This window comes from Salvia splendens, chromosome 10 (assembly GCF_004379255.2).
Source record: "Salvia splendens isolate huo1 chromosome 10, SspV2, whole genome shotgun sequence".
In the NCBI taxonomy this organism is placed as follows: domain Eukaryota; kingdom Viridiplantae; phylum Streptophyta; class Magnoliopsida; order Lamiales; family Lamiaceae; genus Salvia; species Salvia splendens.
In genome coordinates, this window is record NC_056041.1 from 16,025,916 (window position 1) to 16,039,236 (window position 13,321).

Sequence of the window (13,321 nt, forward strand, 5' to 3'; positions counted from 1 at the left end):
ACGGTCCAGCGTCATGATCCGCGTGGGAGGGCACACGTGGCAGCCATCAGGACAGCCATTTAAGTATTGGGCCAAATCCTGATTGGATCAACACACAATTGCAAACGGGCCATCAAAATAAACCAGCCCAGCTGATTTAATTTAACAAAGCCCAAAAGTGCAGTCCATCATTTCACAAATTGGATATGCATCATCCGATTATATATAATTAAAAATCACAATAATATCATCGCAATGTGTAAACAAATAGTATGCCTAAAATCGTGAGAAGATATATCGTGGAAATCACACCTCCCAAATCTCAAACGTGTATCAATTTGTAATAGTCAGCGATTTTCCTTAAAATGATATCGAACAATATGTACAATGGTATCATAAATATTAAATCTAAACTGTTTATTTTGGAATATAAAAAAATATAGATTTTATTTTTGATATAAATGTCACTCTTATTAGTTTAGTGCCGGTACGACCCGATATGTATAATTGGACAATTACATTATACGTAGTGATTACACTACAGAAAAAAGAAAAAAAAAGTAGGAAAATAATTATCAAAGCATGAAGAATAATTTAAAATAAAATAAATATAACACTTAAAAAGAAAAAAAATTATAAGAAAGAATTGAAAAACCGAAAAAGGAGGCCCATAAAAAGAAGAAAAGGCAACATGGCTGGTGCTGCCACCTTCACCGGATCTTTGCTCAGTAATGCTCATCCACATTCCTTCTCTCACTCTATATTTATCATTTCCTTCTATTTTCTCGTCTCTCTTTCCTACTCCATTGTTGTGAAAAACGGCATTGTATTATACTCCTAAACTAATTCTCAATCATCGTCGAATTTTACGAATCGCGTGATCAAAAACAGAGTTGCAACCGAAGAAACGCTGATTTTATCGGTGTAGATTACATGCAGTAATGATTCATCTATCTTTTCTCTATGCAAATCATTTTTTGCCAGCTCCTTTGCCTTTTCTCTTTTTCGCATTGCCTTTTACATTCTGAAAGTAGAAATAATTGGAGTTTCCGAAAGGTTTGCGATTGAATTTTCCTATTTATGGCTTTTTAGGGATTCCGTTATGTTTTCGTCCAGTTTTTATTTGTAACGACTGTGATTGCATTTTTTGTTTCTGTATGCTGCTGATCGGTGGTATGATCGTTTGATTGTGAGATGGAATTGCTTTGAATTTTTGTAATGAGAGGTAACTTGATCTTCTGGAATAGATGTAATCAATATGATCATTTAGTGAAACAGTGCTGAAGAGTATGGTGATTTTTGTTGATTAGTAGTACATCTTTGATTTCGATTTGTCACTCTAGAGTAGAATGTTAGAATGTATGCATATTCGATCTTTTAGTTTAGAGTGTGGCTTAATGTTTTGATAATCCATCATTGTGAATTGTTTAGCCCTATAAACTGGTTTACTAGGTTTGTGGAAATTATAGCAAGTGTTTGATCCTAAATGTGGACTCTAGTGATCGTTGTATCTGGCTCTACTTAGTACTACATTTTCTTAGTTGGCTAGGCTGTTGTTGGTTTTCCTCTTCATTGCCTTTGTTGGTATGATCAATCACAAGAAACTCGTCTACGTTATAGGATATTTTGGGATGTAACTTTTGCGTGGTAGGGGTACTAGTAAATGCTGAAACTTTTATTGTTGCTTTGCTTCAGCTGTTGCTCCACTGACGCCAGTTCAATCACTAGTTACTTGAAAAATCCAGTTCCCGTTTCTGGGCCAAGAACGGTATAACCTAATGTCTAACACAGCAAAATCTTTGGAACCTGCTTTTCAGGGAGTTGGTCAGAAAGCGTATCCTCAATTAGACAGACAATGCTTGTTATTTATAATCGTATTTTGTACTACATATTTAATGGTTTGTGCATGTTTGTTTTATCGTATATTCGTTGTGAACTATACATATCTTGTTAAAACTTAATGATGTGATAGCGGGCTTGAGATATGGAGAATTGAGAACTTCCAACCAGTTCCCTTGCCAAAACCTGATTATGGTAAATTCCACACTGGAGATTCATATATTGTTCTACAGGTTGGTTCGATTGGAGTAATGTTTGTATTTCATATAGGGAGAAAGAAATATGCATTCTAGACTTACTGCAATGCATTTCTGTGCAGACGATTGCTGGAAGAGGAGGCGGCTATCATTATGATGTACACTTCTGGCTCGGAAAGGAAACTAGCCAAGTATAGTTCTGTTCATTTGTATCGCTGTTAGAAGCACTCTCGTTGCGCTTTATTTTATTACAATGATGTTCTACATATTCTTAGGACGAAGCAGGGACTGCAGCCATCAAAACGGTCGAACTTGATGCAGTTCTTGGCAGCCGCGCTGTTCAGTATAGAGAATTGCAAGGGCACGAGTCCGACAAATTCTTGTCATACTTTAAACCTTGTATCATACCACTAGAAGGTGGTTTTGTATCCGGATTCAAGACGGTCGAAGAAGAAGAGTTTGAAACTCGATTATACACCTGTAAAGGAAAACGAGTTGTAAGGATGAAGCAGGTAGGAAGCATACATTTACTGAGTTTTCAATATTCGAAGTGTTTGGTTGTGAATATTAACTTGTCCTCTGGGTTATGCAGGTTCCGTTCTCCCGGTCATCATTGAATCACGATGATATTTTTATTCTCGACACTAAAAACAAGATATATCAATTTAATGGTGAAAACTCAAACATTCAAGAAAGAGGAAAAGCATTAGAAGTAGTTCAGTTTCTGAAAGACAAGTACCATGAAGGAACTTGTGATGTTGCAATCGTTGGTAATAATCGATCTTCTATCCTTCAATTCTCGCGTCTTTATCTATGTGTATGTGATGAGGAATCTCCGTTAATTGTTTGTACTCCTTGTTTACAGATGATGGAAAATTAAAAGCTGAATCAGATTCCGGTGAATTTTGGGTTCTCTTTGGAGGCTTTGCTCCGATTAGTAAAAAAGTTATTTCCGACGATGACATTGTTGCGGAGAAGATTTCTCCAAAACTTTACAGGTGGTTGTCTAGTAATTCTGTCGCAGTTCTATATTAGAAAATGTTTCCTAAGTCGTATGTCTACCATTAAATGGCATAAAAATGTGTAACAAGTGATAGAATCCATGTTTATTCTTTTGCTCTTTTCTTAGAACCTTCTCATCTTCCTCAATGTATTTGTCAAGGTACAAAGTGATTTTCCCAATTATTTATCTGAAGAACTGATCTTGTTGAATTGCATCCTGGCAGCATAAAAGGTGGCAATGCTAATGCCGTAGAAGGAGAGCTTTCCAAGTCACTTCTTGAAAATGACAGATGTTATCTGTTGGATTGTGGCAATGAGATATTTCTCTGGGTCGGCCGGGTAACTCAAGTTGATGAGAGAAAAGCTGCCACTCAAGCTGCAGAGGTGGAAATCTAACCTCCCATTTTATACTATAATATGCATTATTTGATTTCTTAACGCGTAGTGACAATTTCAGGAGTTTGTTACTAGCCAAAATAGACCAAAATCAACACAAATAATCCGGCTTATTCAAGGTCATGAGAATCATGCTTTTAAGTCCAAATTTGACTCCTGGCCAACAGCATCTACTACTCCTGTTGTTGAGGAGGGAAGGGGGAAAGTAGCAGGTAAGCTTTACTGCTTAGTCACGTAGATATTTGCTGGCATGTTTGCTGAGGTGTGTATTTTCTGCAAAAAAATTTCAGCTTTACTAAAACAGCAAGGTGGAGGCGTGAAGGCAGCTACTAAAAATGCTCCAGTTATCGAGGACATCGTTCCTCCATTGCTTGAAGGAGGTGGAAAACTAGAGGTTTGATTTCCTTTCATGTGTGAGTGGTATAATGTATTTTCTTAGCTGAAGGTGTTTGAACTTTTGTGTGATATTACCAGGTTTGGCGAATCAATGGCAACGAGAAAACTGCAGTTCCTGCAGAAGATATTGGAAAATTTTACAGTGGGGATTGCTATGTCGTGCTCTACACATACAATCAGCATGAAAGAAGGGAAGATTTCTATTTGTGTAGTTGGATTGGAAAAGACAGCGTTCAGGTACATTGATGCTTACACATTTATGTAAACAATCTACATTCATTGGAAAGTAATCTTTTATTAATCTTATTTATGAAACTCAACTTTTCTAATCCCCAGGAAGAAGTAGAGACAGCTACAACATTATGTAATACAATGTATAATACACTTAAAGGGAAGCCGGTGCAGGTAGCATTTTGTCTCGTTTCACTAAAATTAGATACTTGCATAATTACAAAGTTACAACTTGATGAATCTTTTGGCAGGGCTGGATATATCAAGGGAAAGAGCCACCTCAGTTTATAGCCATTTTCCAGCCTATGGTGACCCTTAAGGTGCTTTTCACTACTTGTCGTTGGAGAGAAATGTGTGTGATCTTTATGAACAAATAAAATGAGACTGTCAAAAATTTCTTTGACAACATTAAATATTTTTTAGGGTGGAATGAGCTCCGGTTATAAGGACCATATAAATGGCGGAAATGATGAGACTTACACTGGAGAGGGCGTTGCATTATTCATCGTATCTGGAACTTCTCAGCATAATAATAAAGCTCTTCAAGTTGATGCGGTATGCTTAATGTGACGATTATTTTCAGAGTAATTTTTTCCTGGTTTCCCAATAACCCGAATTTCGCAATGTTAAAAAGAATCCATAAATGCTGTTATATTTCTCACTCAATGATGCACCAACCACTAAGTATGATTTCCCCAGGAAAATAAATATATATCTAATCCCTCTTATATCTTGGTTCGGGATATATTATTAAGAGTTGATTACCAATCTTTGAATCAAGAGAGAGAGACCTATGAAGTTGCAATAAACCATGTTTACACCTCCCATATCTTAATTACTAGCTGGAAACTATCACCATATGGCTGGGAAGGAATTGCAAGACAAATTTGAAGATCCCATTTGAATATTAAATTGGATACCATTTCTATTTGATATGACATATATGAGCCCAAAGGCCAAAATGATACAACATTGGCTTCGTCATGTGATTGGATCATCTTTATCTAATTTGTTTATATCACAACTCTGTTGTCTTTGTAGGTGGCCACATCATTGAGCTCAAATCACTGTTTTGTGCTTCAATCTGGAACAACAGTATTCTGTTGGATAGGAAATAAAAGCAGTGTTGAACAGCAGAAATTAGGTGCTAAGGTTGCAGAATTTCTCAAGGTATGCATACACTAAAAGTACAGTATATAATTGTGAAAAATCATACATAAGATCAAGCAGAATTTCTTTTTATTTGAATATTAAATTTGTATCATGGTTAGTACATCTCGTGTTGCATCTGACAATCTTAATACACTTTCTGCGTGAACCCAGCCTGGATCACCAATCAAGCACACTAAAGAAGGAACCGAGAGCTCGATCTTCTGGGGTGCTATCGGAGGAAAAAATCCTTACACCAATAAGAAGACCACACCCGAGGCTCCCAGAGATCCTCACTTGTTTTCTTACTCCTTTAATAAAGGTAGCAACATTTCTGATGCAAACTTTCACTCCTCTCTAGATATCTTGGAAGTAACAATGTTTTGCTTGTTCTAACTTGTTTTCTTTTGATGACATGCTGGCGTATTGAATCCAGGAAAATTTGAGGTACGAGATTAAATGAATATTTGGTCGTAAAGTAGCAATTCTAGCACTAAACAAAGTGTGTCTTACATGACAGGTTGAAGAAATATACAGTTTCTCTCAAGATGATTTATTAACGGAGGATATGTTGATACTCGATACACATGCTGAAGTGATTGTTTGGGTTGGCCAATTAGTGGATACAAAAGAGAAAAAATCTGCGTTTGAGGTTGGACAGGTAATACTAGTGATCATCATCTTAAATGTTTTTTATTGCTGAAGTTGTTCTTTCAAAGACTATTGACTGATGATACTTATCACAGAAATACGCAGAGATGGCTGGTTCGCTCGACGGGTTGGCCCCAAATGTTCCACTTTACAAAGTCACTGAAGGAAATGAGCCATGCTTCTTCACCGCATATTTTTCATGGGATCCTGCAAAAGCAAGTGTATGTTACACACATAATTGTGATTCCTAGTACTACAGGAGATCACAAAGTGCTTAAAATTCCAAAGTTTTCTCAAACACGTTTTTGTGTTTGTTCATTGACACGAACACTTAGTTTTCTTCTTTCACTTAAACAGCTATATGGGAACTCATTCCAAAAGAAGGTTTTGCAACTATTTGGTGACGGCAATGAGGTGAATTTGCATTTTTTGTAGTATTGTTTGATGATTAATTTTGCTCAATCTGTTAAATAGTATCAGCATTTTTCTTGAACTATATTTACTTGATCTAAGCTGTGTGCAATTCAGGATAAGTCCAATGCTTCGAATAACGAGGGACCAACTCAAAGGGCTTCAGCTTTGGCAGCTTTGAACTCTGCATTCAGTTCGACTTCAACTCCGAAGCCTGTCATAGCCCCTAGGGCTGGAGCAGGCCAAGGCTCGCAGAGAGCTGCTGCGGTGGCTGCTTTATCTTCTGTTTTGACTGCTGAGAAACGATCACCTGATTCATCTCCAGGTCGAAGACTAAAAAGTCCGCATGCAGAATCTAGCCCTACTGGTATCCTTGCTCTTTCTAACTGAAAGTTTATTTGTATGCAAGTGCGCTTTAAATTAACCCTGTGGCAAAATATTATTCTACAGCTCGAACTCCAGGGAGGAGGGAAGATGCGTCTGCCTTTGCAGAAGAAGCCAAAGAAAATTTTGAAGGGAAAGATTCAGAGCCAGCTGAAGAGACTAATGAGGAGGAAAACGAACAAGACGCTTATGAAGCTGTTCAGGGCACATATGATTACGAGCAGCTCAAATCCAAGTCCGTCCCAGGGATTGATTACAAACGACGAGAGGTTACTTACATGATCTTTGATCACGTTCATCTCTTACAAAAATCATCACAATGATACTAATCCTCTTTAAACGTGCATTGGTTATTAGGCCTATCTATCTGAAGAAGACTTCCTGACAGTGTTTGAGATGAGCAAAGAAGCTTTCTACCAGAACCCGAAATGGAAGCAAGACCTTCTCAAAAAGAAAGCTGAGCTATTCTAGAAAACGCTCATAGTAGCTCAGGTCTTCGTGTTTCATCTCATATTTCGACTACATGTTATCTCTTACTCGGACCACCAACGTACTTATTTTAAGATTTTGCTCACCATTGATGCAAATCGTCAGAATTGGCTTCGGTTCCTTTCTTTTGCTTCCAACTTTTCTCTGCATTCTTGGATTTTGGCAGCTTCTAGTTGATGGCTACTCAGCTTAATTTTCTTTTTTTTTCTGCATCCTTTTTTATCACCTTTATCTTTAACTATTTACTTATAATGTTTGATTGAAAGGGTGTATAACTGGTATTACACTTTTTATGCGACTAGAAAAGAGATGGAATAGCTTCATGAGTTGTATGACCTTTGCTAGTATTATTGATATGTTGTGATTCATGGAAGGTTGAATATTCAAGGAAGATTTCGATACGCTGCAGTGTAAATGATTTATATCGAACCCTATATCCCACTCGAGCTTAATACCAGCCGGCTCGAGCCCCGTGCACCATCTAACTAATTTAATTTGAACTCGACCTCGTGGATGCAAGGCTTGAAAAATATTCAAAATGTATTCTTCATCACTCGTGTTGTTCAAGCTCAATCGAAGCTTCGTGAACATGCTCAATTAACAAACTTGAGAACATGTTTGTGAACAGATGAATCCGAACGTGTTCACAAACCCAACAAACCGAGCATCATCAACTCGAGCTCGGCTCAATAAAATTATCCGTTCGAGCTCGACTTGTCTACGGTTAAATTAAGCTACAAACTAGCACCAAATTATTTTAAACTAGACGCTCTCTTATGTTAACCTAGAAATGCATTAATCGTCTCATTGAATTAGCCTAGTCATAGTCTCATAGAGGTCAAACATTGAAATCTACTAAAGATCTCTTTATTTTAAAGATTATTTGCATATAAATATATGATTTTTAATATTTTTTAACTGTTCTCTTAATATACAAATTTTATGTTTTTCAAAAAAATTTCCACCAACGAATAATTGTGATTAAATTAATGATTATATAAATTACACATGATATATTACCGTCTGTGTGTTGAAACGTGATAAAGCACATAACATGTTATTTGCATGTAACTATTGTGGTTTTCTGATTTTTTTCAATGAATAATTTTGATCAAATTAAACATTTGTTTTCATGAATTGCTCTAGTTTGAATTGGTTTAGGTGTTTTTACACAATAACTGGTCAATAAGTGAAATTCTGTAAAAAAAAAGCAAAGCAAATCTCAGATCTTGAATCCTTAGATTGGATGGTTGTAATAATAATATTCGAGCTACATTATTACACTAAAAGCTTTACATTATTCAATACAAAAAAGCGCTGGATAGTGACGGAAATTAGTGACGGCGGCTGCTAGCTCAATAATTAGTGACGGAAAAAACGCCAGTCACGAAATAGTGACAGATTATTCCGTCACTAAGCGAAGCAACAATCTATATTTTCTGTCATTTGGTGGGATTAATCCCACCAAATGATATTAATCCCACCAAATGATAGAAAATATAGATGGCTGCTTCGCTTAGTGACGGAATAATCTGTCACTATTTCGTGACTGGCGCTTTTTCCGTCACTAATTATTGAGCTAGCAGCCGCAGTCACTAATTTCCATCACTATCCAGCGCTTTTTTTGTAGTGATTAGCCGAGCTACATTATTAGACTGTTCAATCTACATTATTAAATAACACATGACATTAATCTAACGGTTATATCACAAGATCCAATGACTGAGATTTGCTTTGATTTTTGACAAAATTTCACTTAATTTGATCACATCCCTATTGATTTGTGGCATTAATCTATTTTCGCCTTTCTTGTTCACTATAAATTGAAGTATAATATTTTGATTTCTCCATTGACTCGCAGTATGATCCCAATAGTTTCAAATTTCAAAATCTATAATTAATACTACAACGTAGAACATTTTAAAATCATAATCTTCAACAACTAACGAAAAAAAGGAAACAAAGTCATTGATCATGATCTCAGGGCAATAAACAGTTTGAGAAAAATGATCAAATGATTGAGAAATTATATTATTTTGCAAGATTGAGAGACAAGCACCCTTTTCATCTCCTCTCTCTCCCTCCCAACTTCCATTCTCACTCCAAACAGTTTCAAACCGCGGCCGCCATCTTCCGTCGGCCGTTTCTCTCTCTTTAGACGACTCTCTCCACAAACAGCAACCATATCAACTAGTTTCTGACATTTCCGCTTCACCATCGCGAGCTCCGAGCTGAGAGCGTCGTTTTCCCGCTTGAGCCGCATGTTCTCGTCGACAAGGCTCGTGATTTCGGACGACGATGTTGACAGCGACCGTTGCTCATCGTTGTCGGAATGATCACTTGTTGCTGCTTGTGCATTCGGTTGGTGCTTACCCGTACTGGATGGCGCCTTCCGACGCCGTATCTCACAGAGCTGGTCCCTCTCGCCCTTTCGGAACCTCTCGTTGCTGAACTCCCATCGGTTCGTCGCGACTTTGTGGAATCCCTATTTTGTCAAATACTAGTATGAGATTTAACATCGTTGCAAACTCATTCTCCTACTCCTTTGCAGCATTTTTAGGAGTGACTCAAAAACAAATTCGTATCAATTTGGCCTGATGTATAGTTCTATCGTTCTAGGGCAGTCTTGTAAGTATTTCACGGTCTAATGAAATAATATGCCAAAAACACTAGTATTAAGCAATAATAACGCTACATAATATATTAGTGCGACGGATTTGACCAGTTAGATTCTCCAATATGTCATAAAATTCAATATTTGAAAACAATTTTTTTTAATCTTAGAAGATATATGCGTCTTGATTAATTATTTATTACAAATTGGAGCTTTTGCCTATGCCAAAACACAAAACATGAAAATATAATCTTATACTAAAATAAAGTAAGCGTGGATTTAATTTGAACGCCCATATGCATTCTCTTTGACAGAAAATAGTAGAAATTATATATTCCATACACACTTTATAGGGTTTATATTTTTTTGCAAGTACTATAGATTTTATTTTCCGAGCAACACAATATCCCTCATTTTTACTCAAATTCATAACAATATTAAATAAAATAGGCGAAGAATAAAATTTTCAATAATTTCTTATAGAGAAAAAGGATGAAGAAAGAGAGGCAAACATACATAAGTATTGAGTTGTCGAACAAAGCTGGAAAAATTGCTGTGCTTAAAGAGCGTAGGCAGGAGGTCTCTGGCGAACTCCGCCGGCTGCCACACCACGAAGGCCGTGCCATCGTCGTTCCACGATATGACCGCATCGCTCGCCCGATCCTCCACCATCATGTACGTCTTCAGTAAGAACGGCGGCGGCGACGCCTTCCTCACGTACTCCACCAACACCCTCTCGCTCTCACACATCTATATATATATATAATATATATCTATCTACCTAAGGATTTTTGGAAAGAGAGAATTGAATTGAAATATAATATAAATCAGATGGAGACGACGCCGGAGAAGAGAAGAAGCGCCGTTAGAAACTCCCAACCCCAGCAATAGAAACCCGTCACTATTCCACAATTCATCACAATTTCCTATCTCTATCTCTCTCTCAGTCTCTCGTGAAGAATATAGGAGGGATTTGTTTTTCTTCAACTATTTATATACTTTTTTATTATTTAAATACCAAAATTGTGTTTCGTGGTAGTTTCATTTTATAGTGCGTTTGATTTCCAGCCATAGAGTGGGTCAAAAGGGGACCATATTAATTAATGCTAATGTTCTACACATTTTAATGCACACGTAATTCATATTCATATAGTAGTATAGTTATAGTATGTATGCAATCGCAGAAACTACGACTATCGAAAGTTGGAAAGAGAAAGTAATTTGGACACTTATTGTTGACAATAAATTATCCAATAATTTTTAGTACATGGTTGTTAAGTTGAGCCATACTATTGTATTGTTTCGCCCCGCTTAATTCGTTTTAAATGGTTTCTTTATATTTTATTTTTTCAAATTGTTTATTAGTAGGCACTATACATTACATGTTTATTTATTTTTTGAAATTAATAAGTACTATAAAACTCGTGTAGGATTCCATATAAATAGTACTATTGGCAGGATATAAAAAAAACAAAGTTTTTGAATTTCAAGAGTTATCTTTTAATTTAGTCGTTACATAGAACTCAAATTATATAGTAAGCAATGTTTGGACGATGAGACAATCATTAAATACTCAAAATTATATATTAGGCAATGTTTGGACGATGAGACAATCATTAAATAATAAACGCGTCTGAAACTGGATTAATTAGTCTATATATATATATATATATATATAGAGGGATGTATTTATTTCTTTTTTGTATTTTTTGTTCTTTGTTCTTTTTAATCTCAGCCCTACGATTTTGTCATCCGACGGTTAGATTGGTGCCGCGTGTCATTTGATAATGCATATTTTCAGTTGAATAATGCACACCGACTAATAATGCACCATTATAGTGTAATAATGCAGATCATCTGGACCGTTGATGAATGAGATCTAACGGTCCATATTAAGAAGAATAAAGGATCTAAGGGATGAATAGGAGAATAACGCTCCCCTATATATATAGCATAAATGTAATGTCTAAAGTCAAAAGTTTCAAGGTTTGAATCCTCCGTGGCGCGGTGTTAGCAGAATTCTAACTTATGATCTTAATTTAAATTCAGTTCAGTTCAGTTGTAGACCATGGGTTCTAACTTGTACCAGCCCGCGGTGTGGGACCGAAAAGCAAATAAAATTGCGGACTTGACTTATAGTGCATGCATTTACATGGAAATTATATAGAATGAAGCCATCCGAAGTGGACTAAAATGAGGATGATTACATGATTTTGGAGTTTTCTTTGAATTTGTTAATCACAAATTGATACTCCTATTTAATTATTCTGTAGATTTGAATATTATTTCCACAATATTCTTCAATACTTAATTTGTTTAGAACTTGCAACAACGTGATGTATCCTCCAACATTGTTTTCTCACCTTATTGCTGGCCTTTTGAATTTCCACTACACAAAATATCTTTTTGCTTGGATTTTTCTTTACGGAAAGCGATTTTTATAGACTTTTTCTTCTCTATTTCTTTCTTTTAGTAATTCCTTTATTGGTCTTGGAAAATATGTCCCGTTGAAAAGCATGCGCTAGTGCAACTATATTCATAATGAATAATTTTATTATTTATAATGTAGATAAGTATATTTTATTCAATAAAATTAAGAACGTAGTTAACGATGTGATTTTTTCATCATATTATATTCCGATATACTCCCTCCCTTCACAATCTTCTTAGCATATGTAGACTGACACAGACTTTAATAATTTGGTGGATTTTTTCATTTCAGTTGGTAAAAGTATGTTGTGAAATGCTTAATATTATAGTTGTGGAATTGTTCAACTAATTAATGTTGATATTTTATATTCGTAATATGGTGCTATTTTTGTTCTAAAATTATGATTATCAAGAAAATATAATTAGATTAAGTCAATGCCAAAGTCGCCTCTTTTGTGGAATTCTTTACCACATTGAAATTTACTTACACTTGTAAAGAGAGAAAAAGAAACACCGATTTCCCAATCTATATTTCCCGAATATTATCAATTGCATCACTTTCTTAGCAATTGAGTGTGAATTTGGTCGAATTGAAATCCAATACATACAAGTAACTTTTTTATCAAATGCGAAAAAGATTATATAATCGTATGTTAATGAGGCTTAACAAAATAACTTAATCTGACTACATATCACGGCTAAAATCACAGCTCATGACGATGAGTTTGAATAGAATTATAGAAGGCATGAAAATGAAAATAGTAAAACAGATTTGTTGAGAAATGCTAACCAGGCTTTATTAACGAAAATTATTACTACTGTTTTATTCCCATTTTTACTTATAAGTTTACAAGTTTATAACCCGTCTGTGGTATCATTGGTGGATCCAAAAAAATAAAGTCCGTGGATGGATAATATAATATTTAAAAATCATTATATTTTAAATAATCATATTCTGCAATTTTTCAGAATATCCGATATATACAACATCGATATAAAAATCTTAGAACCAAATATTTTAATAATAGTTTTAAAAATTAATAAATAAAATACAAATACAATGAAACGAATATTATAATAGTTATGCTAAATAAATCCACAATGAACCAACCTATTTAATTAATAAATAAGTAATATTTAAATGTTATACTAG

At 35.4% G+C, this 13,321-nt stretch overlaps 2 protein-coding genes across 2 annotated transcripts; one reads left to right on the top strand and one right to left on the bottom strand.

The window, feature by feature from the left end:
- The first annotated feature begins 699 nt into the window (after positions 1-699).
- On the top strand, positions 700-7,441 carry LOC121750386 (villin-3-like). Its single transcript, XM_042144913.1, has 23 exons — positions 700-917; positions 1,675-1,813; positions 1,952-2,051; positions 2,138-2,206; positions 2,291-2,527; positions 2,608-2,785; positions 2,881-3,013; positions 3,242-3,401; positions 3,475-3,625; positions 3,704-3,807; positions 3,888-4,046; positions 4,146-4,214; positions 4,292-4,360; positions 4,464-4,595; positions 5,082-5,210; positions 5,364-5,511; positions 5,626-5,636; positions 5,710-5,850; positions 5,936-6,061; positions 6,198-6,254; positions 6,369-6,618; positions 6,702-6,904; positions 6,993-7,441. The coding sequence occupies exons 2-23, from the start codon at positions 1,758-1,760 to the stop codon at positions 7,104-7,106; spliced, it is 2,796 nt and encodes a 931-aa protein (XP_042000847.1). The 5' UTR covers positions 700-917; positions 1,675-1,757; the 3' UTR covers positions 7,107-7,441.
- A 1,546-nt stretch (positions 7,442-8,987) lies between these two features.
- Positions 8,988-10,708, bottom strand: LOC121750209 (heat stress transcription factor B-3-like). The gene is made up of 2 exons (XM_042144699.1): positions 10,255-10,708; positions 8,988-9,609 (listed from the first exon to the last, which is right to left on the bottom strand). Exons 1-2 carry the CDS (start codon positions 10,486-10,488, stop codon positions 9,151-9,153), a joined length of 693 nt encoding a protein of 230 aa, XP_042000633.1. The 5' UTR covers positions 10,489-10,708; the 3' UTR covers positions 8,988-9,150.
- Between the last annotated feature and the right edge of the window lie 2,613 nt (positions 10,709-13,321).

Coding starts and splice junctions, on each gene's coding strand:
- LOC121750386 (XM_042144913.1), top strand. CDS start 1,758: ATGTCTAACACAGCAAAATCTTTGGAACCTGCTTTTCAGGGAGTTGGT. Junction 3,402..3,474: donor CTGCCACTCAAGCTGCAGAG/GTGGAAATCTAA, acceptor TGACAATTTCAG/GAGTTTGTTACTAGCCAAAA. Junction 6,619..6,701: donor TGCAGAATCTAGCCCTACTG/GTATCCTTGCTC, acceptor ATTATTCTACAG/CTCGAACTCCAGGGAGGAGG.
- LOC121750209 (XM_042144699.1), bottom strand. CDS start 10,488: ATGTGTGAGAGCGAGAGGGTGTTGGTGGAGTACGTGAGGAAGGCGTCG. Junction 9,610..10,254: donor TTCGACAACTCAATACTTAT/GTATGTTTGCCT, acceptor TTGACAAAATAG/GGATTCCACAAAGTCGCGAC.